Here is a 17,146-nt window from a genome sequence, read left to right as displayed (position 1 = left end):
GCCCATAGCATGACCCAGGGAATAAGAAGCCAGCAGTGGAGGAACCTAGTGTGGGGATAATTTGTCCCCAGCAATCCCTATTAGCTAAGGCTTAGGCCAATTCAGGCAGGAACCTATCATCTCTTTGTCCTCTTCTGTGTTCTGAAAGGAAACCACATATGGCCAGTAGAGTGGCATGAACAAGATGGCAGCTAAGAGGGAAAATGCCCTCCAAATCCCAAAGTCTTCCCCACTATCCATCTGAGCTAATTCCAGGAGGAGGTAATAAACACATTCGGATTTATCTTAACTTTAATGTAACTAATGAAGTCTTTATCATTTAGTAAAAATAAATGAAAGTTTTTATTTCTATAATATCAAATTGACTTTTTAACTTTTGAAGAGAGTGTATAAAATACTTCTTTCTTTTATTCCTGCTTGGGGAGCTGTAATTGCATTTTAACTGGTGCTGTTACAAGAACAATTTTAACCTTGAATCGAAAATGTGTTGGCTGGAAGAATATATAAATCATTTCAACTTAGTTTTTATTATAAAAGTATTTCGGAGAATAATTAGTTTTTAATCTGTCAGTTTGAATCAAAGGAAAGTTGAAATCTATTCATGCCATGTGTGTGTAGCTAGGGCTCTTGGTCCACAAGATGTGGGGAGGGGACCACTGAGCCTGAAGGGGAGAGATTAGTGAAAATAAAAAGTAATAGAATTAGGAACCATTAAACACTGGTATGAGCCATACTTTAAGGGGTGGGAAACAGAAGCAATTCAAAAGAACTGAGTCCATGCTTAACTCAGCTAAAACCCAGGGAGCAGCATTAGGAATGGACAAATTTCGTCTAAGGTCCTGGAGACACTTCAGTTTTACTCTAACTTTTAGGAATGGGAGGGTGAGACCTATTTGTTGCCTCATTACAGAACAGACAGTGACAATGGAATATTAAATTCCTAATAACCCTGAGCGTCTCAGGTTGTACTTCTGAACCACAGCTGCAAAAAATGAAATCTGGGACTTGCTAGCTTAATGCAAGGCCACGTCCTTCCTGTGGCTCAGACACTTTTACAGCAAGGCAATTACAGCAAGGCCTTCCACATAAAGAAATCACCTTCAGATAATTAAAGAGGAAAGCAGTCTCTTTTGGATAATCATGGCATCTTCACCCCACAATTTAGAACTTCTCTTTCTTCACATGGACTGCATATCACATGGTACTGAGTACCTGACACACAGCTGTCATAGCCTTCATGCTATGACATCCATGGGCTACGCATGCTCTTCTATTAGCTAGTCCACACTAAAGTAATAGTTCAGGATACTAGGATAAACTCTGTTAAAATTACTTTCTGTTCTTAAGTTTTTCAATGTGTCCATTTTAAACAACATACATGGCTTTCTTTATTTCTATGGGATCAGGCTGTCCTTTGGTTATGTGATCATTTCATAAAGAAGACAGGAAGGCCATCAAGCTTGTTCCTCTCCTGTGAGGCATAAGTCTAGTCATTTCACCTTTATTATGTTTTTACAGATGGGAAAACAGAGGCACAGATAAGTAGGGAAACTTATCTGAGAAATGGAGTCAGGAATGGAACTCTCCATTTGAAGACAATTAGCCTCCAAAGCATAACCTCTTAACTCCAAAGACATGGTTTAATTATTCTGACAGATTTAACAACAGTCAAAAGGGGACAATGCAGATAAGCCTGTCCCTTCCCATCTAGTCCACTGATAGGAAAACAAACAGGGGAGGGCCAAACATCCAAAGCAGACTAATTAAAGGCACACTCAAATTTACTGACTATTAGAGAGCATACCTCCAAAGTCACACTCATGGAGATTTTGTGCTGTCTCCTGGCTTCCTCAGGTACCAGGAACCATGTTCATGTAGTACATGGATATGTGTGCAGGCAAAGACCCACCCTCATAAAATTCAAATAAAACAAAACCATGCTGGAGAAAACAATAGGCAATGCCATATTTGAACCTAGAGGAGCCAGTCTGATGGTGACAATGAGCAAAGAAAAATCATTTCAGAGACTGCTGCAGAATAAAGTGGATCCTATGACGGTGAACTCAAGAATAATGTGTCCTAGACTCAGCATCAGAGAAAGTGCTCAACATACAATATATATGTATATGAAAGTGTAAAGAAAGACTATATAGGCAGCTGACTCCAAGAAGTAGGCCTACTTCTTGAAACTTCCAGACTCAGACTGCAATGCCATCATTTTGTTTGGATGACAAGGAGTTGGCATCATTTTATTTACCATTTCTCTCTCATTCTTATCTCACTACGCGTGCGCGTGCGCGCGCACACGCGCGCGCGCACACGCGCGCGCACACGCGCGCGCACACACACACACACATACACTTGAGGTCTGAGATTGATGTCAGGAATCAATCACCATTTCTTTCCATCTTACTCAATGGGGCAGTCTCTCACAATCAAACTCCAAGCTCACCCATAAAGCTGGTTTTGATAACCAGCTAGCTCTGGGATCTCCTGTTTCTGCCTTCCAAAATTGGTAGTTACAGGCAGAACACTGTGCTGACTCAGCGTTTTTATGATTTCCAAGGATCTAAACTTGGTCCTTATACTTGTACAACAAGTGTTTTGATTGCTGAATCATATTTCCAGTCCCATGGCTTTTGCCTGGTATTTACAATGGATGGATAGCAGAGTCAAAGAAAACACACCAACTATGGGTCAACTAAGATGTCTAGGTTCCATCAAAAAGCACCACATTTGGATCTACATTATCACACAAGCTGGAAGCTGAGTTCAGTGGCTAAGAGCTGGTTAAAACACCTATGTATATTCACAGGGAAGAACAAAAGAAGTAATGTAAAAAGCTGTTCAGGTGCTCTGCAAGCCTTTAAAAAAAATCCACATCCCCAGCTCCTACCCCTGGGCTGATGACCACATCTTAGGAAGAACACACTTGCTCCCTGCTTGTAGGCACTCACAGTGGGAGAGAGAATCCTGAGAAATAGCCGAACAGGATCTTAAAGACTTGGGCTGCATTCTTTCTGATAGAAGCAGAAAATTCCTAACCACTTGACTTTTCCAAATTGCCCTCTGCCTCCCTGAAATGTGCGTTCTGTGCTGGCTTTACAAGGAATGCTGGCAATGGCAGAGTAGAAAGGCTGACACTTTCCTTTTGGGTGGGGGTTGGGTATCACAGCTGTGGCCTCTGCAAAGCTGGCCAACAGGGAGTCATGCAGCCATAGGGAAAGGGAGCCAGCCAGTCTTCTTCTCCTGGGACTGAGACTTTGGTGTAGGGCAGGGTCTGATAAAAGTGCAGCATTATCTGCAGGCATTTGGTAATAAGAATTAGAAAGCAAGCACAATTTCTTTCTTCTTTCTTTGTAACACAATCCCTTCCAGGGAAGGCAAAGCAAACGCCTGTATTGTTCTCCTTGCATGTCCTTGTTCTAGAGCTCCAAGGCGCACAAAGGTATCAACAAAGCACTTTCTAAAAGCTCTGGTTTCCAAATGTCAAATGCTTCAAATCCAAACACTTCTGCAGACATCCACTCCCCAAAAGTGTGTGCTTTGTTTGAACCTATTAGATATTTGTAGCTTGCCAAAACAACTCAGTATATGTTGATGGCCTTCAAATGTCCTGAGCTAGCCAACTGTCACCCCTCACCAGAAACCCTCCCCCCCCAAAAAAAAAAAAAAAAGAAAAAGAAAAAAAAAGAAAAGAAAAAAAAAGTGGGCAAATTCGTATTACTTAACTTCAATAGCTAAAGCATTTTTGAAGACAGAAGCATTTATCTTAAGTAACAAAAAGGACCCTTTTAAAAATCAACCACACTCTTTACTCAACCCTAAAGAAATAAATATTTGGACTGATTTCTTTAAAAACAAAACAATGTTGGCTTCACCATTAGGAAGAAAACTCGTATCTATTTCATCTTCTCCTTGCAGCTGGCAGATCCTGTTCAGGAACCAAATTGCTAGTCCTTCCTTTTCTAGCATAGTGTGAATTAAAAAGAAAAAAAAAATCCTCAAAGAAAAATAGATGGTAACAACAGAAAAATCCAGGTTAGCTGGCACCATGCCACCCTGCTTTGCCAGGAGATAAAGGGCTGCATTGCTGACTCTCCTACAGCAACTGCTCCTTGTAACCGGAGAAAGGTTAATACTGGATGCTTTGGGACACTACCCAGCACCTCTGCTGGCTTATTTAGGGACAGTATGGGACTCAAGGGCAGGTTTTTGTTGGATGAGTTCTCAGACACATCTTTGGGCATCCTTTCTTGATGGAAGACCTGGCTTTAGCCAGCTATTGCCAGCTCTTGACCTTAAGGGTCAACTGGGACTAGTACAACCATAGTGGACCAAGAAACCAAGAGCAAATGAACAGGGAACAAAGCTCTGACAAAGTATGGGATCAGTTCCAAAGTCATGCAAGAAGCTCCCTGGTTTATGAGACCTCAGGAGGTAAGACAGACAAAACAGCCCAGGCTTTGCTTGCTAGTTAGAAGTCAGTTCAGTGTAGGAAGGTTCACACAGCCTCACCTCAAAACGCCCTGACTATTGCTTCTCCAAAATACGCTGTCTGCTTGGGCTTATTGAAGTGGTCATCTCTGTTATAGCCAGAACCACATCTAAGCAGAGAGCCATCTGACCCTTTCTCCTACTCCGTAGTCTCTACCCTCTGCTTTAGGAAAACTTTGGACTATCCCCCAAGATCAAAACCTCATCACCTGTGTTCTTAGTTAAGTACCGGTATTAGCACATCATTCTAGAACTTTCCCCTCTCCTCTGTCTCACTGCTGTCCACAACTCCAAGAGTGGCTGGGTAGGGAAGGGCTTCACAAGAGCCCTTCATTTCAAACAGTCCTGGTTAGTGGCTCCATCCTACTTCCTTATGTTCTATTGATTGTCTTACTATGTTTTCCCAGTTCAAGCTGAAGTCTTAATTTCTTAAAATTATATTTACTTATTTATTTTGGAGGGCCATGCATGTGGAAGTCAGAGGACAATGTGTGGGAGTTGGTTTACTCCTCTCATGATGTGCACCCTGGAGATTGAACTCAGGTACTAGGCGTGACTACAAGTGGCTTTCCCACTGAACTATGTTAAGGACTCTAGGTTGAACTTTTGACAAGGAACACATGCTTTCCAAACAGTCTCCCCTTCATTCTGTCAATCCCCAGGATGTGATTTAAGGGCCTCACCACACTGGTGGCTACTTTTCCTCAGCCAGTGTGCCAATTCCAGTCTCATTTCACCAGTTTCTCCCCATGATTAACTGATTGGCCTGAATCCTACCTCCCAAGGAGGTCAACTCAGACCCAAACCAAAAGAAAACAGTGCAGCAATGGGTCAGAAACACATGGTTGTGGGGTCCTCACATGGTAGGGACCCAATGCCTCTATACTCTAGTGCCCTGTGTGTGCCATGTTAGGGCAGTACCCATCTCACAATGCTTTTGTGTCACTGATCCAACTCTCACATGTAAGGAGCCTGCTCAGAAATAGCATGGCTTTCCCTGGAAGTCCCAGGTGAACCATGCCATAGATGCGGGCACTACTGAGAAATGAGTAACAGGCTCAAGAGGATGCCAGCTCATCTACAGGCTTAACCCTCTGATGAGGTCACAGTGATGTACCTTTGGTGGCATTCCCCCACTTGTCCTTGCTGCCTGTTGCTTTCTGGTCATGATGGGGTAAGTTGTTTCGTTCATCATATCCTGCCACCCAGAACCAGAGCCCTGAATCCAGCCAATTGCAGGTGAAACCTTAGAAACTGAGTAGAAACACAACTTTGCATCGTCACATTGATCTGCTTAGATATTCTGACAGTGAGAAAAAGTGAGGTCCAGAGAGCTCAGTGAGCGATGCATTAGCCCCCTTTCTTTGTGGACATGCACCTGGTTTCTCAGCTGAGGTAGTCTGAGTATGATCCTGAGAACAGACAGGGTGGCTTTGTTACCAGCTGTGTGATCCTGGAAGCCACTGACCCTTCACTGTCTCTTTATCTCCACCATAAAATGAGGGTATGAATAATACCTGCCTTCTAAGATGATGAAAGGGAAACATATGGGAAGAACACATGCACTTGTGTTGTAAGCTATCACCGTGGAGCAGCTATTATTTCCTCAAGATCAAATCCCAAACAATGTCTCACCTCATGTCTGCAACTCTCAGCTTGTTAATCTGAAGTTGAAAATACTCTTTCATGTTTAAAGCTTATTGTTTATCCACCTTTACAGAACTTATTCTTTGACGATTTCATGCATGTACATTGCAGATTCTGAATATTGTAGCCCCCCCCAACAATGTCACTTACTCTAATATCATAATTATTCTTTCTCCCTACAGGTTCCTTTTCCATGTTCATGTCTGTTCACTTATTCATTCTAGAGGCACTAAGTTTAACCAGGACTATCTGTGTGCCCATGGGTTTGGAACTATCCATTGAGTGGGGTCCTTGGTGGTACACAGCTAAACACAATGATTGCCCCTTCTCTAGATTCCATCAGCAGCCAATAGGGAAGGGTGGGGCCCTGTAAGCCTCTCCTGGATCCATGACTGACTACTGATAGCCCCAGTCTGTGCAGGCACACTGTCAGAAGCCATGCTGCCATGGGGTACTGATTGCACTGGCTGTGCCATGCACAGAAGACAACACTGAGAAATCGTATTTTATATTCTGCTATTCTTGGGTTTAAAACTATATGAAGAAATCAATAAAAAGCAGAGGATTAAACAAAACCCCAAACTAGTCATATCTAGCAATAGTAAATATTTAGCACAAATGTAGTCAAGATGGAGAGCACAAATGGGGGAAGACTGCTTACCTGGTGGTAGGAGATGGGAACGGGTCTCCTGAAGACAATCCACTCCACGATTTCACTACATGGAGGGGTGGTCAAGGAGCCTGTGTACCGGTAGTAGCTACCCAGGGATGCAGGCAGGAGGTCTCGGAGGACAAAGGGATCCAGAAAGGTCTCCTTCTCTGTTTGAGGAGAGAGGTGAGAAGATGACAACAGTATGAACACAACACGCCACAGATACGCAACTCAAACCCTAGGCCCACTCACACCCTACCTGTCCTGTTTTTCAGAAGCACTGCCACCTAGTGGCAGGAGGACCTCAGAAGATGAGGCAGCCCGTCAGTCAGTACAGGCTGCATATCTTACAGACAAGGTTCCATAAGGCAAGGCAAGGAGAGGTGCAGCACCGTGGTCCCTCTCTACTCCCCAGGAATAAGAGCTCTCCAACATAGTAAAGACTCTGACAAGTCCTGCAGAAAAGTCCTGCCCAGGCTTGCTTTATTTACCACAGAAGCCTTCTCTACCTAGCACCTATAAACTAATAACCAGGAGAGAAAACTTGGAACAAAATGAGACAACTACTACAACAAACAAGACAAAACAAATAAACAAAACCACCAATGAGCTAATGTGATAATCATTTCCCAAATGGGCCACACTCTCCACGATGAATTCAGCAAAGGCATGCTGGTTAGTTTCCAGTCAACTTGATTGGATTAAGAAACACCCAGGGCATTATTGAAGCACACCTCTAGGTGTATCTCTGAGGATGTTTCTACAGAAGACTGACTGGGGCAGAGGGAAGCCCACCCACCCTAAATGTGGGTGGCCCCATTACATGGGCTAGAGTCCAGAACTGAATAAAAAGGGAAAAAATGAAAGAAGAAAACTAGCTGAATTACAGCATCTCTCTTAACAATTTTCTAGTCAGCCCAGACATGAGCAAACAATCTTAAGGACCTGTTGCCACAGCTGCTAGCAGCTCCCACTGCAATACCTTCCCTGATGTATTGGATTATAACTTCCAATTGTGAGCCACAGGAAACTCCCCTGCCCCTGCCAGCCAGATATCTGGTCATAAAACTGAGAAAAGCAGCCAGGTGTGGTAACACACACCCTTAATCCCAGGGCCCAGGAGGCAGAGGCCATTTAGACACACCTATATGCCTGTAGCCACATTCTTTCCATGGTTTGACAGCATTCATGATGAATAGCCAGCACAGGCACAGTGTAACTTCCACATCTCAGAAGTGTAGGCACCTGGCAGACTGTACTAAAACATACTAAAATCACAGAAACTGTAGTATCTTCTAGAATTTGTTTGTTTTTTTTTCGAGACAGGGCTTCTCTGTGTAGCTTTGGAGCCTATCCTGGCAATCACTCTGGAGACCAGGCTGGCCTTGAACTCACAGAGATCCACCTGCCTCTGTTTCCGGAGTGCTGGGATTAAAGGCGTGTGCCACCAATCTTCTAGTTTTTTAAACAAGACATTTTGGGTTGTACTCTGTATTAGGCAATATCCTATTCATAGGCCCAAACACTTTCACAGTATTTTATACAAGTAGAAGGTTTTGTTCTAAGAGCTTTGTAAACTTTAAGTTATTTGATACTTAGCTCCATCAAGTCAGTCCCATTAGGGAATTAATTCGCAGAGTCTGGAATGTCAAACCAGGGAGCTAAGAAACAGGCCATCATAGCAGTACACAGGTCTACAAAGTGTGTGTGTGTGTGTGTGTGTGTGTGTGTGTGTGTGTGTGTGTGTGTGATGCATGATCTTGTGGATGCATGTGAATATTTGCATGTAGAGGCTGAAAGTCAGCCTGTTCTCCTGCAGTGTTCACCTTGTGTTTGTGACAGGGTCTCTTCCTTGCCTGGAACTCACCAATCGGGCTAGGCTGGCTAGCCAGTGAACCCCAGAGTAGAGGCCTATCTGTGTGATCCCCACACTTGAAATGCAAGCTTGCTCCACTGTCCCAGCTGTTTTTTTTTGTTTGTTTGTTTTTTTGTTTGTTTTTTAACATGGCTTCTGGAGATCATATTTAAGCAAGCACTTCCCTGACTGAACTATCTCCACAACCCACAAGTATGTACTTTACGATGCATGACCCATGTGAAAATCAAGGCATAGAGAAGCTAAATATGCACTCCCAGGTCATAAGAGGGCAGAATATAGTGGTCACACATGGAGGTTCAGCAACAGAAGCTCATTCTCCTAGAAGTTTTATTTTTTTTTAAAGGAAAGATTACCTAATAAATGCAAAAGTCTTTAAATCATAGGTTTTACAATCAAAATCATGCAAAAAAAAAAATATGGTCCCAGTTGAAAAAAAGGTGAAAACTAGAGGGCTTTACTCTCCACCCGCTGGCAAGTCTGGTCTTTAATTTTACCTGGTTAGCAGGGAGCCAAATCACAGGACCACCTATCAAAGTGTGCTTGGCTGGGACTGGTTTGGCTGGGAAAAGGACTATTTTGGCTTGTGTCTCCCGCTTGCCTCCATGTTTCCTGGTCCATGAAACAGCCAACACAAAGCCTGGAGCCCCCAGAGGGTGTGTACAGGGCTTGGCATCATGAGCAACAAAACTGCCACTTTCCTGTATCCCTCCAGCAGTAGGGCATCACACCAGCCTGTGCTGGGATCAGGAGCTCCAAACTGCAAGAACAGACAAACCTGCGGTTTTCCTCTAGGGGCCTAATCCAGGTCAGGTTTTCAGGTGAACAGGTTGTGTGTGCACGATCAGAAGGAAACAAAATAATCCCTGCCAGCTGATACTGCCCCAGACTCTGGGAAGAGGTGATGGCTCTTACAAGCAAGAAAAGATGAAGAAGCAACCTGTCCTGCCAAAGGAGTGGGGTAATGCAATATCAAAAGAGAACACTGGTGCAGCAGGAGCAAGACTCATGTGTCTGGGAGTTCTGCATGGTCTTGTGACAACTGCAAGTGTGGGCCCTGTTGTATATTCAGAAGAGAGCCTTGGCCTTGAATGTTTACGAGGTGTGGTCAATTCTGTGATGGAGCTGAATTCCATTTCTCCATTCGGTCACACACTCCACCCACCTGGGAGACTTGTGATTGCCCTAGGTAGAGGCTTGGGGAGAGATACTACCATTTTTTCAAGAAAAACCCTATTCTAATATGTTCACAGCTGAGTTGAAGGCCAAGTGTCACTGCTCTCAGAACTGCTGATTTAGTTCAGTTTGTTAATATTACAACGGGGCATGGGGTGGGGTGGGGGATAAAGGCCATGGGAAAAAAACAGACCTGGGTTAAAAGCTTGAGAAGAGCAGAGACTCAAGTATAATTCCTCACTAGAATTTGGAAAAGCAATGCCTTCAGGACCTACACCTCACCTAGAGCTTTTTCTTTTTCAACTTGACTACTAGTGCCTTCAGGGCAGATGTTTGTTTGTGTCAAGCCTCTAACCTGAGCTATGGAATGCAATCATATCTAAAAGCTGTGCAACTTTAGGTAAAAGCTTTAGCCTCTCTGAGCTATTTCTATAATCCATAAAACAGTGACCAGGAGATTTTATACCCTTCGGGGTTGCTATGACAATTAAGAAGTTACTTGGTGTAAGGGGCTTAACATAGTGCCTGGTCCACTGTAAGCCTTCATTTATCAAGGCAGCCCTTGGCTGAGGGCAAGCACAGAAGAGTCCCAGGCTGGCATTTGCCATGTGTCTAAGCAAGGATAGCAAGTGTTCTCTGTAAAGCACCAGATAGTAAATATTTTAGGTTTTGCAGGCCAAGAGGTAAAAATCAAAGATATCATGTTAGGACTTATGTAATACAATCATTTCTACAATCTTATTAAGGACATTCTAAATTCTAATAATAATTGCATACACCTTCAAAATATGTCTGCATTAATAAGAAGACTGTAACTCATATTGGAGGAATAACATTTTGCCTAATTAGAGATGCACTGTAAAAGCTCACGGGCTGTGCCAAAATTGGCAGTAGAAAGGATTGGGCTTTCTGTCCAATATTTGCCTATCTCTACCTTTAAGTTCTGGAAGGGGTCCCACATAATGTGACACAAATGTCACTCTGATAAGCCATAGACAGACTTGCAAGAGGGTCAGGGAAGACACGCTATGTGTTCAGGTGCCATTATCACTTATTTTTTTAAATAACTAATTTAACTTTATTTTATGTGCATTGGTGTGAAGCTGTCAGGTTCCCTGGAATTGGAGTTACAGACAGTTGTGAGTTGCCATGTGGGTGCTGGGAACTGAACCTGGGTCCTCTAGAAGAGCAGATGGTTGCTCTTAATCACTGAGCCATCTTTCCAGGCCCTCATCACTTATTTTGTTAACAGTACATAACAGAATTAATTTTTTGGTTTTTGAGACAGTGTTTTGCTGTGTAATGCAGGATAGTCTTGAACTTGAGAATGGATCTAACATGGCAGAACTGCCAGTACTGTCCACAGTCTGATTCAGCCACAGGTACGGGACCAACAGAACCCAAACGTGAGATTCTTAGTGACAGGAAGGGGAAGACGAATGAACACATTTCCAGCTGAGAACTTAGCTCTTCATGAAGAAGATCTTAATAATGCAGATATTAGGGAGTAGAGAGCCTTGCTTCAGCCAAGCCACCGAGACTAGCTTCTCCCAACAAGCTACTATGCTTCTCTCTAACTGATGTATCTCTGAGACAAGATAATAAGAGTGCCCTGATATCGGAGTCTGAGCAGTAACTAGTTAATATTAATTAAGAGGTTAGAACAGCACTTGGCACTGAGAGTGCCCACAAATGCTGTTCAATGAAACTTGTCTGTCTTGTGATCTTATAGGGGCTGTGTGGCTCCACACCCAATCAGCACTGCAATACACCCCCACCTCTAGACTAATTAGTAACTTGACTCCAAAGAATTTTTATTGCAGTCACTTACTAGTTGAGAACATAAGAAACACTATACTTCTCCCACCATTCATTCCATTATACCATAATAAGCAGGTACTGTGCACTACTAGATAAAAGAACTGAAAAGGAATAAGCCTCCTTTTCCACTTTCAAGGATCCCGGGTGCTGTAGGCAGACAATATTATATTTTAATAATTAATTGTTCATCAAAGAAAAAAATGAGGAACAGGGATGCTAAATTCAAAGTTATTCAAATTGCAGAAATGAATAATGCATGACTTTTATATTAAATACACACTGTATTAAGTAGTCTACATTTCACCCAACTCTGTCTTTCATTTTTTAAGCATTTTGAACGACAATATGAATAATCAGTTAGGGGAGGTTTGTTTGGAAAAAGGAATACCTTATTTGAATGCAAATGAAGTATATTTGAAGATGATTAAATTTTTCTTATCAATTAGGAAATTTTGTATGAGGGCCTTAAAGTCATGGTCAGCCATTAAGCTCAGCCTAGCCCAGTTATCCTTGCAGCTCCCTCTCAACATTAAATTATATCTGGCTCATTCTGTTCAATTTCTTCTTTCTGATAGCAGTGCCAAGAGGCAATTTTTAATTAAAGAAAATTTGAAAGATTCAAACATGCATAATTGGATTAAAAATGTGATCATTAAAACATTAGATGATAATCATCTGATTGATTGCATTTTTCAGTGTGTTAATAACTTAATATTTGCAATGCTTTGGTTACATAGGGACAAAGAAGGTTCTTTATAAAATATGCTGAATAGTCAACATATAGAGGAGACCAGTGAAGTCATTAAGAACTGTGAAGTTTGCCAAGCATGGTAGCACACACTGTTAGCCATAGAGAAGAGTGGGATATTCAAAGGAAACAAGAACAAGGCAATATTACTTATTCTGTCTTCCTAACACGCACACTCTTGAGGAAAACCCAGAATTATTCACAATGGCATAAATAATCGAGGTGCTTGTGGGGGGAGGGAGGTCAAGTGACATATAGGATGAAGAACCTACCTGAAGAACCCAGATCACCAAATGCAAACACAGAGAGGATAGGGATAGTGACATAGTCACACAACTGTATTGCAAAGCCATCTGGCCTCATTGACTATGTTACTGATTCCAGTTGACCCTAATCTAAAGTTGATGTTCAAATAAAACAAAGAGAAATTATGTGAGGATCACAATCAGAGAAATGGATGTGCACTTAGACTTCAGCAGTTGTATAATGACAAATCCAGGACTACCCCAAGCAGTTCCAAGGCTTGTCTCTCTACCTGTAAGGCCCTGGAGACTATAACCTGACACGGTGATGCATTCATGTGGTTTCCTTTTGAACAAGTCAAAGAGCTAATTCACGAAAGAAGAACAAGGTACAGAAGAAGTAAGTGATTCAGACAATAAACAAGAAAGTGGTTGATGACTGAAGGTGGCCCAGCAGAGTGGAATGAAAGGGAGTCTAAGACTGGGCATAGTGACATATGTCTTTAATCTCAGCACTCCAGAGGCAGAGATGGGCAGATCTCTGTGAGTCTGAGGCCAGCTGCGACTACAAACTGATACCCCGTTAAAGAAGAAAAGAGGGAGAGAGAGAGATGAGAGATAGAATAAAAGTCAGAAAAAAGAAAATGCATCTCGGAGTTCAGTACAACCTGGCTCAAATCAGAGCTCCACTGTGGGAGCTGGGACAATTCAGCTAATCTCTCATCAGCTCCCCTATCTCTAACAGCTCTGTTATCTCCTGGACAACTGTAGAGATGAAACAAGGCTGCCTGTAGAAAGCACCAAGGCAGGGTTACCTTTGCAGGGAGGCCAAACAGCTATGACAGATCTGCTTTTTCCTTTCTCCCACCTTCTGGGTCTTTACTGGTTACCACAGGCCATTTTTATCATCAACATCTTCATTGTTCCCTTTCTTTTCTACATTTCTTTTGTTTGTTTGTTTGTAGCTCAGTTTGGCCTTGCCCTTGTGATCCTCCTGCTTTAGCCTATTGATAATGCCTGAAACCACAGGCATTATCACTGTGCCTGGCTTCATTTCCTTTAGGTTTTGTATGCCCCAGTGAAGTCAAGCATCAGACTTCAATAGTCAGGTGAAGGTAGAAGCAGAACACTCTAGGTGACATCACCAGCTGTCCACAGGCCACAAGTGTTAAGTCAACAAGGGAGATGCTGGAGGAAGGAATCCCAGCTCATGCAAAGTGCTCACCACGTGGTGCCAGGCACACTGTATGCTAGAAGACACACATGCCAGGCACACTGTGTGCTGGAAGATAATGCATCTTCAAGAGAAACCAAGACCTCACCATACACCGGAGAAAACTGAGCCACTGAGAAAATAAGTGATTTGTTTGTACATCTGGTCAAAGGGAGAAATAATATTCAAAGCCAAATCCTGAGCTCTTGGCCCTGAGGTGACAGCACTTTTCCTATTAGGGTGACATATGGATAGCAGAAAAACACAGTATAAAAGTCACCCAAGGGAGATCAGTGGATCACTGGAGATTGTCTTAAATCCTTTGTTCTTTATATTTCACTGAGACAAGGTTGAGGATGTCTCCCTGAACTCCCATAGTCCTGCTCAAATGGTAGAACACTGACAAAGAATGGTGGCTGAATGAGAACTTCTGAGGCCTTTTATGTCTAAACACTATTGTTAACAATGCTATTTAGTGATAAAATAGCGATCATGCAGCACCCCACTTCCTGGACTTAGCCAAGAAAAGAAACGGAAACAGCTCACATCTATGGTGGAGGTTTTGATAAACCCAAATCCAGGAAACTGGAAATGGCTTAAGCCTGTCTGTTTCTAGAAGATTTTGAGATCAAAAGCATTCAGATAAGCATCAGTCCTTCCTGGATCCATAAAAAGACAGGAGCCAATTAGCCAGGCACTGGCTGCTGCACATTTATAGCACACTCCAGGAAAGTTCCATGTAATTAAGTGCTGGAAACATAAACTTCAAACGGGAAATTTTGTCGCGTGTTATGATGCTCAAAATCACCAGTGAGCTGTAAACGTTCAGAACTATCAGTGAGCCACAGACAGCACAGCACTGCCTTCCTTATTCAAAAGAGGGAAAATTATCTGCACCATTGCTTCAAGGTAAACATTCCAACAGAACCCTCATCAATTCACCTGAAAAACATTTGGAGTACTGAGAATTGGGACAAGATCAAAACCAAGGTTCAGTCTGTTATGTGGTGAGTATTGACCCAACAAAGTATTTATATTATCTGATCACACACACACACGCGCGCGCACACACACACACACACACACACACACACACACACACACACACACACACACACACACACTGGATAGGGGCAGTGCTATGAATAAAGAAAACAAAACTCCAGCTTCCTCTGAGATGAGGCTAGCAAACTTTCTGAGAAGGACCAGAGAGCAAATATTTGAAGCTGGTGACAACTACTGTCTGTAGAACAAAAGCAGCCATAGAATAATATGTGAACAAATGAGTACAGCTGAGTGATAAAACTTTCTTTATAATGACAAGCAGTAGGCCAAGATTTGTATGACCTAATAAAACTTTGAACAAACAAGCAGGAGGTTTGATTTGGCCTACAGATTATAGTTCCTTGAGCTCTAGTCTAGAGAGTTCTAGACATACAGTAGACATCATTCCTCATGTCTTCTCAGCCTCAACACATTTACCCGAGATAAATCACTATCCTCACTTTTTCAAGTGGAAATATCAATGAGAGAGTTTGCACTGGGTCACACAGCTTCCAAACTGGAGAGTCAGAATTCAAACCCAGGTTGGCCTGAACTGACAAGAACTTCTACAACATTCTCCATGTCTGCTGGGCTACTAGGATCAAATCCAAGTGGAAAGTAAGAAAACACACTAAATATATGGACACATGAAGCAACTCTGCAGGCAAGTGAAATGCCAGTCTTTGTAGCACCCAGGATGGCAAATATATAAAGGAAACTTTTGAATGAGCATAAAACTGTCCCACATGGAAGGGTCATCTTTTTCCTTGGATGTCAGTGTCTTGACAAGTGTTTCCTAGGCACTCCATGTGGAAAGAGGATTGCCTAAAGCTCATGAGTACAAAACAAGAAACATGCCTTCAACTAAGCAGCTTATCTCTGTGATGGTGTGCTGGTGCATGAGGGACACAAGTGACTATTTGTGTCCTGATCAGTTCTCTCCCCCCCCCCTCCCCGGAGTCTTCTTTCCTAGAATTTGTGCTATGCTTCCATAATTCATGCAAGTGTTTTCAGAAAGTTTAGCCATTTGGATTCACAGAGTTATTTTAAGATTTTTCTTTTTAGATATGAGCCACAGTCATTAACAGTGATAGAGCAATAGCAATGTATTAGAGTTCTTTGAATTACTTTTTTACTTGCTTCTTCAACAGAACCAATTTGGTGGATTCTGTTAAGACGGAAACCTGCAGATGGGGACACATACAGACAGAGAGTGGCAACAGCCTGGGAAAAAGAGGACCTTATAGCTGGATCATTTTTCTAGGTGTGACACTGGACCAACTTCCCAGCATTGCCTACTACACATGTTTGTGTGTCATGTGGATCAAACAGTTGAATGTCAGAGGGTCTTTAGTAGATTCCATGATGACTGCTGGGCTAGTTTGACCTTTCCTGGGTGTAGAATGACCATGGGGTAACACAGAAGTGAACTTTTTAAAAGACTGCCACCTGCACCCCCCACTTTGTTGTTTTTTCCTTTTCCTAAACCCCAGGAGCAGAGCAGATATTGGCATCTAAGTTTAGCTCTTAATGGTCTTAATGATCCTGAAGCAGACACAGTTCTTTCATTGGTCTATAGGCAATTAACATAAAGAAGAAACAGCCTGTCAAGGGTAGTTATGGCAAAAAGATTTTACAAAAGTACTGTCACTTCTCTCTCGTCTTGCTGTGAGGTTTCTGGATCTCTCACTTTTGAATTTTAATCATCATCATCTTTGACTGAAGAATGTAACACAAAGATGTGCAAAGCCAAAATGTCAATCACCCTAAAAACTGTCCCAGTGTGTGGCCTCCACTTGACTGTTAGGACACAAACACTCTCCACTCATCCCAAGAAGTGACCACATCTTTCATTTTGAAATAATCACTAAGTGGCTTCCCTTTCAGTCTTACCAATGAAATCTTGTAAAACCCTGTTCCAATCCCCCCCAACTTCCTGGTTCTCAAACAGACCAACCTGCTTGGTGGTCCACTCCTCTTCATTGTGGCAAAATGCTTTACTATATGATTATGCTAAGCTGCTTTCACCTGACCTGCTAACGAATGGGCTTTGAGGCTTTTCTGCATTTGGGGTTTTGGGAGAAGCAATGCCACAAATACTCATCTCTTGCCAGGCATATTTCTGAGTTTTTCTTTGCAGTGGTTTCCCAGAGTGTCTATGCTAACTTACTATCATACAGCATGTATAACAGTCCTGGGTATTTATACCATAGCTAGCACTCAATACTTT

General features: G+C 42.5%; 1 protein-coding gene across 2 annotated transcripts in view; it reads right to left on the bottom strand.

Annotated features, from left to right (window-relative positions):
• The window catches only part of Ptprg (protein tyrosine phosphatase receptor type G), a 663,134-nt gene that overhangs the window by 118,414 nt on the left and 527,574 nt on the right, over window positions 1-17,146 (bottom strand). For both annotated transcript variants that reach the window (XM_027389349.2, XM_027389348.2), the window contains exon 7: window positions 6,806-6,963. In XM_027389349.2, coding sequence (XP_027245150.1) covers window positions 6,806-6,963 — 158 coding nt within the window. The remainder of the gene's footprint in view (window positions 1-6,805; window positions 6,964-17,146) is intronic.

Source organism: Cricetulus griseus (assembly GCF_003668045.3).
Source record: "Cricetulus griseus strain 17A/GY chromosome 1 unlocalized genomic scaffold, alternate assembly CriGri-PICRH-1.0 chr1_1, whole genome shotgun sequence".
Lineage (NCBI taxonomy): Eukaryota > Metazoa > Chordata > Mammalia > Rodentia > Cricetidae > Cricetulus > Cricetulus griseus.
The sequence above is the reverse complement of the archived record's forward strand: the minus strand, read 5'-3'. Positions and strand labels throughout refer to the sequence as shown.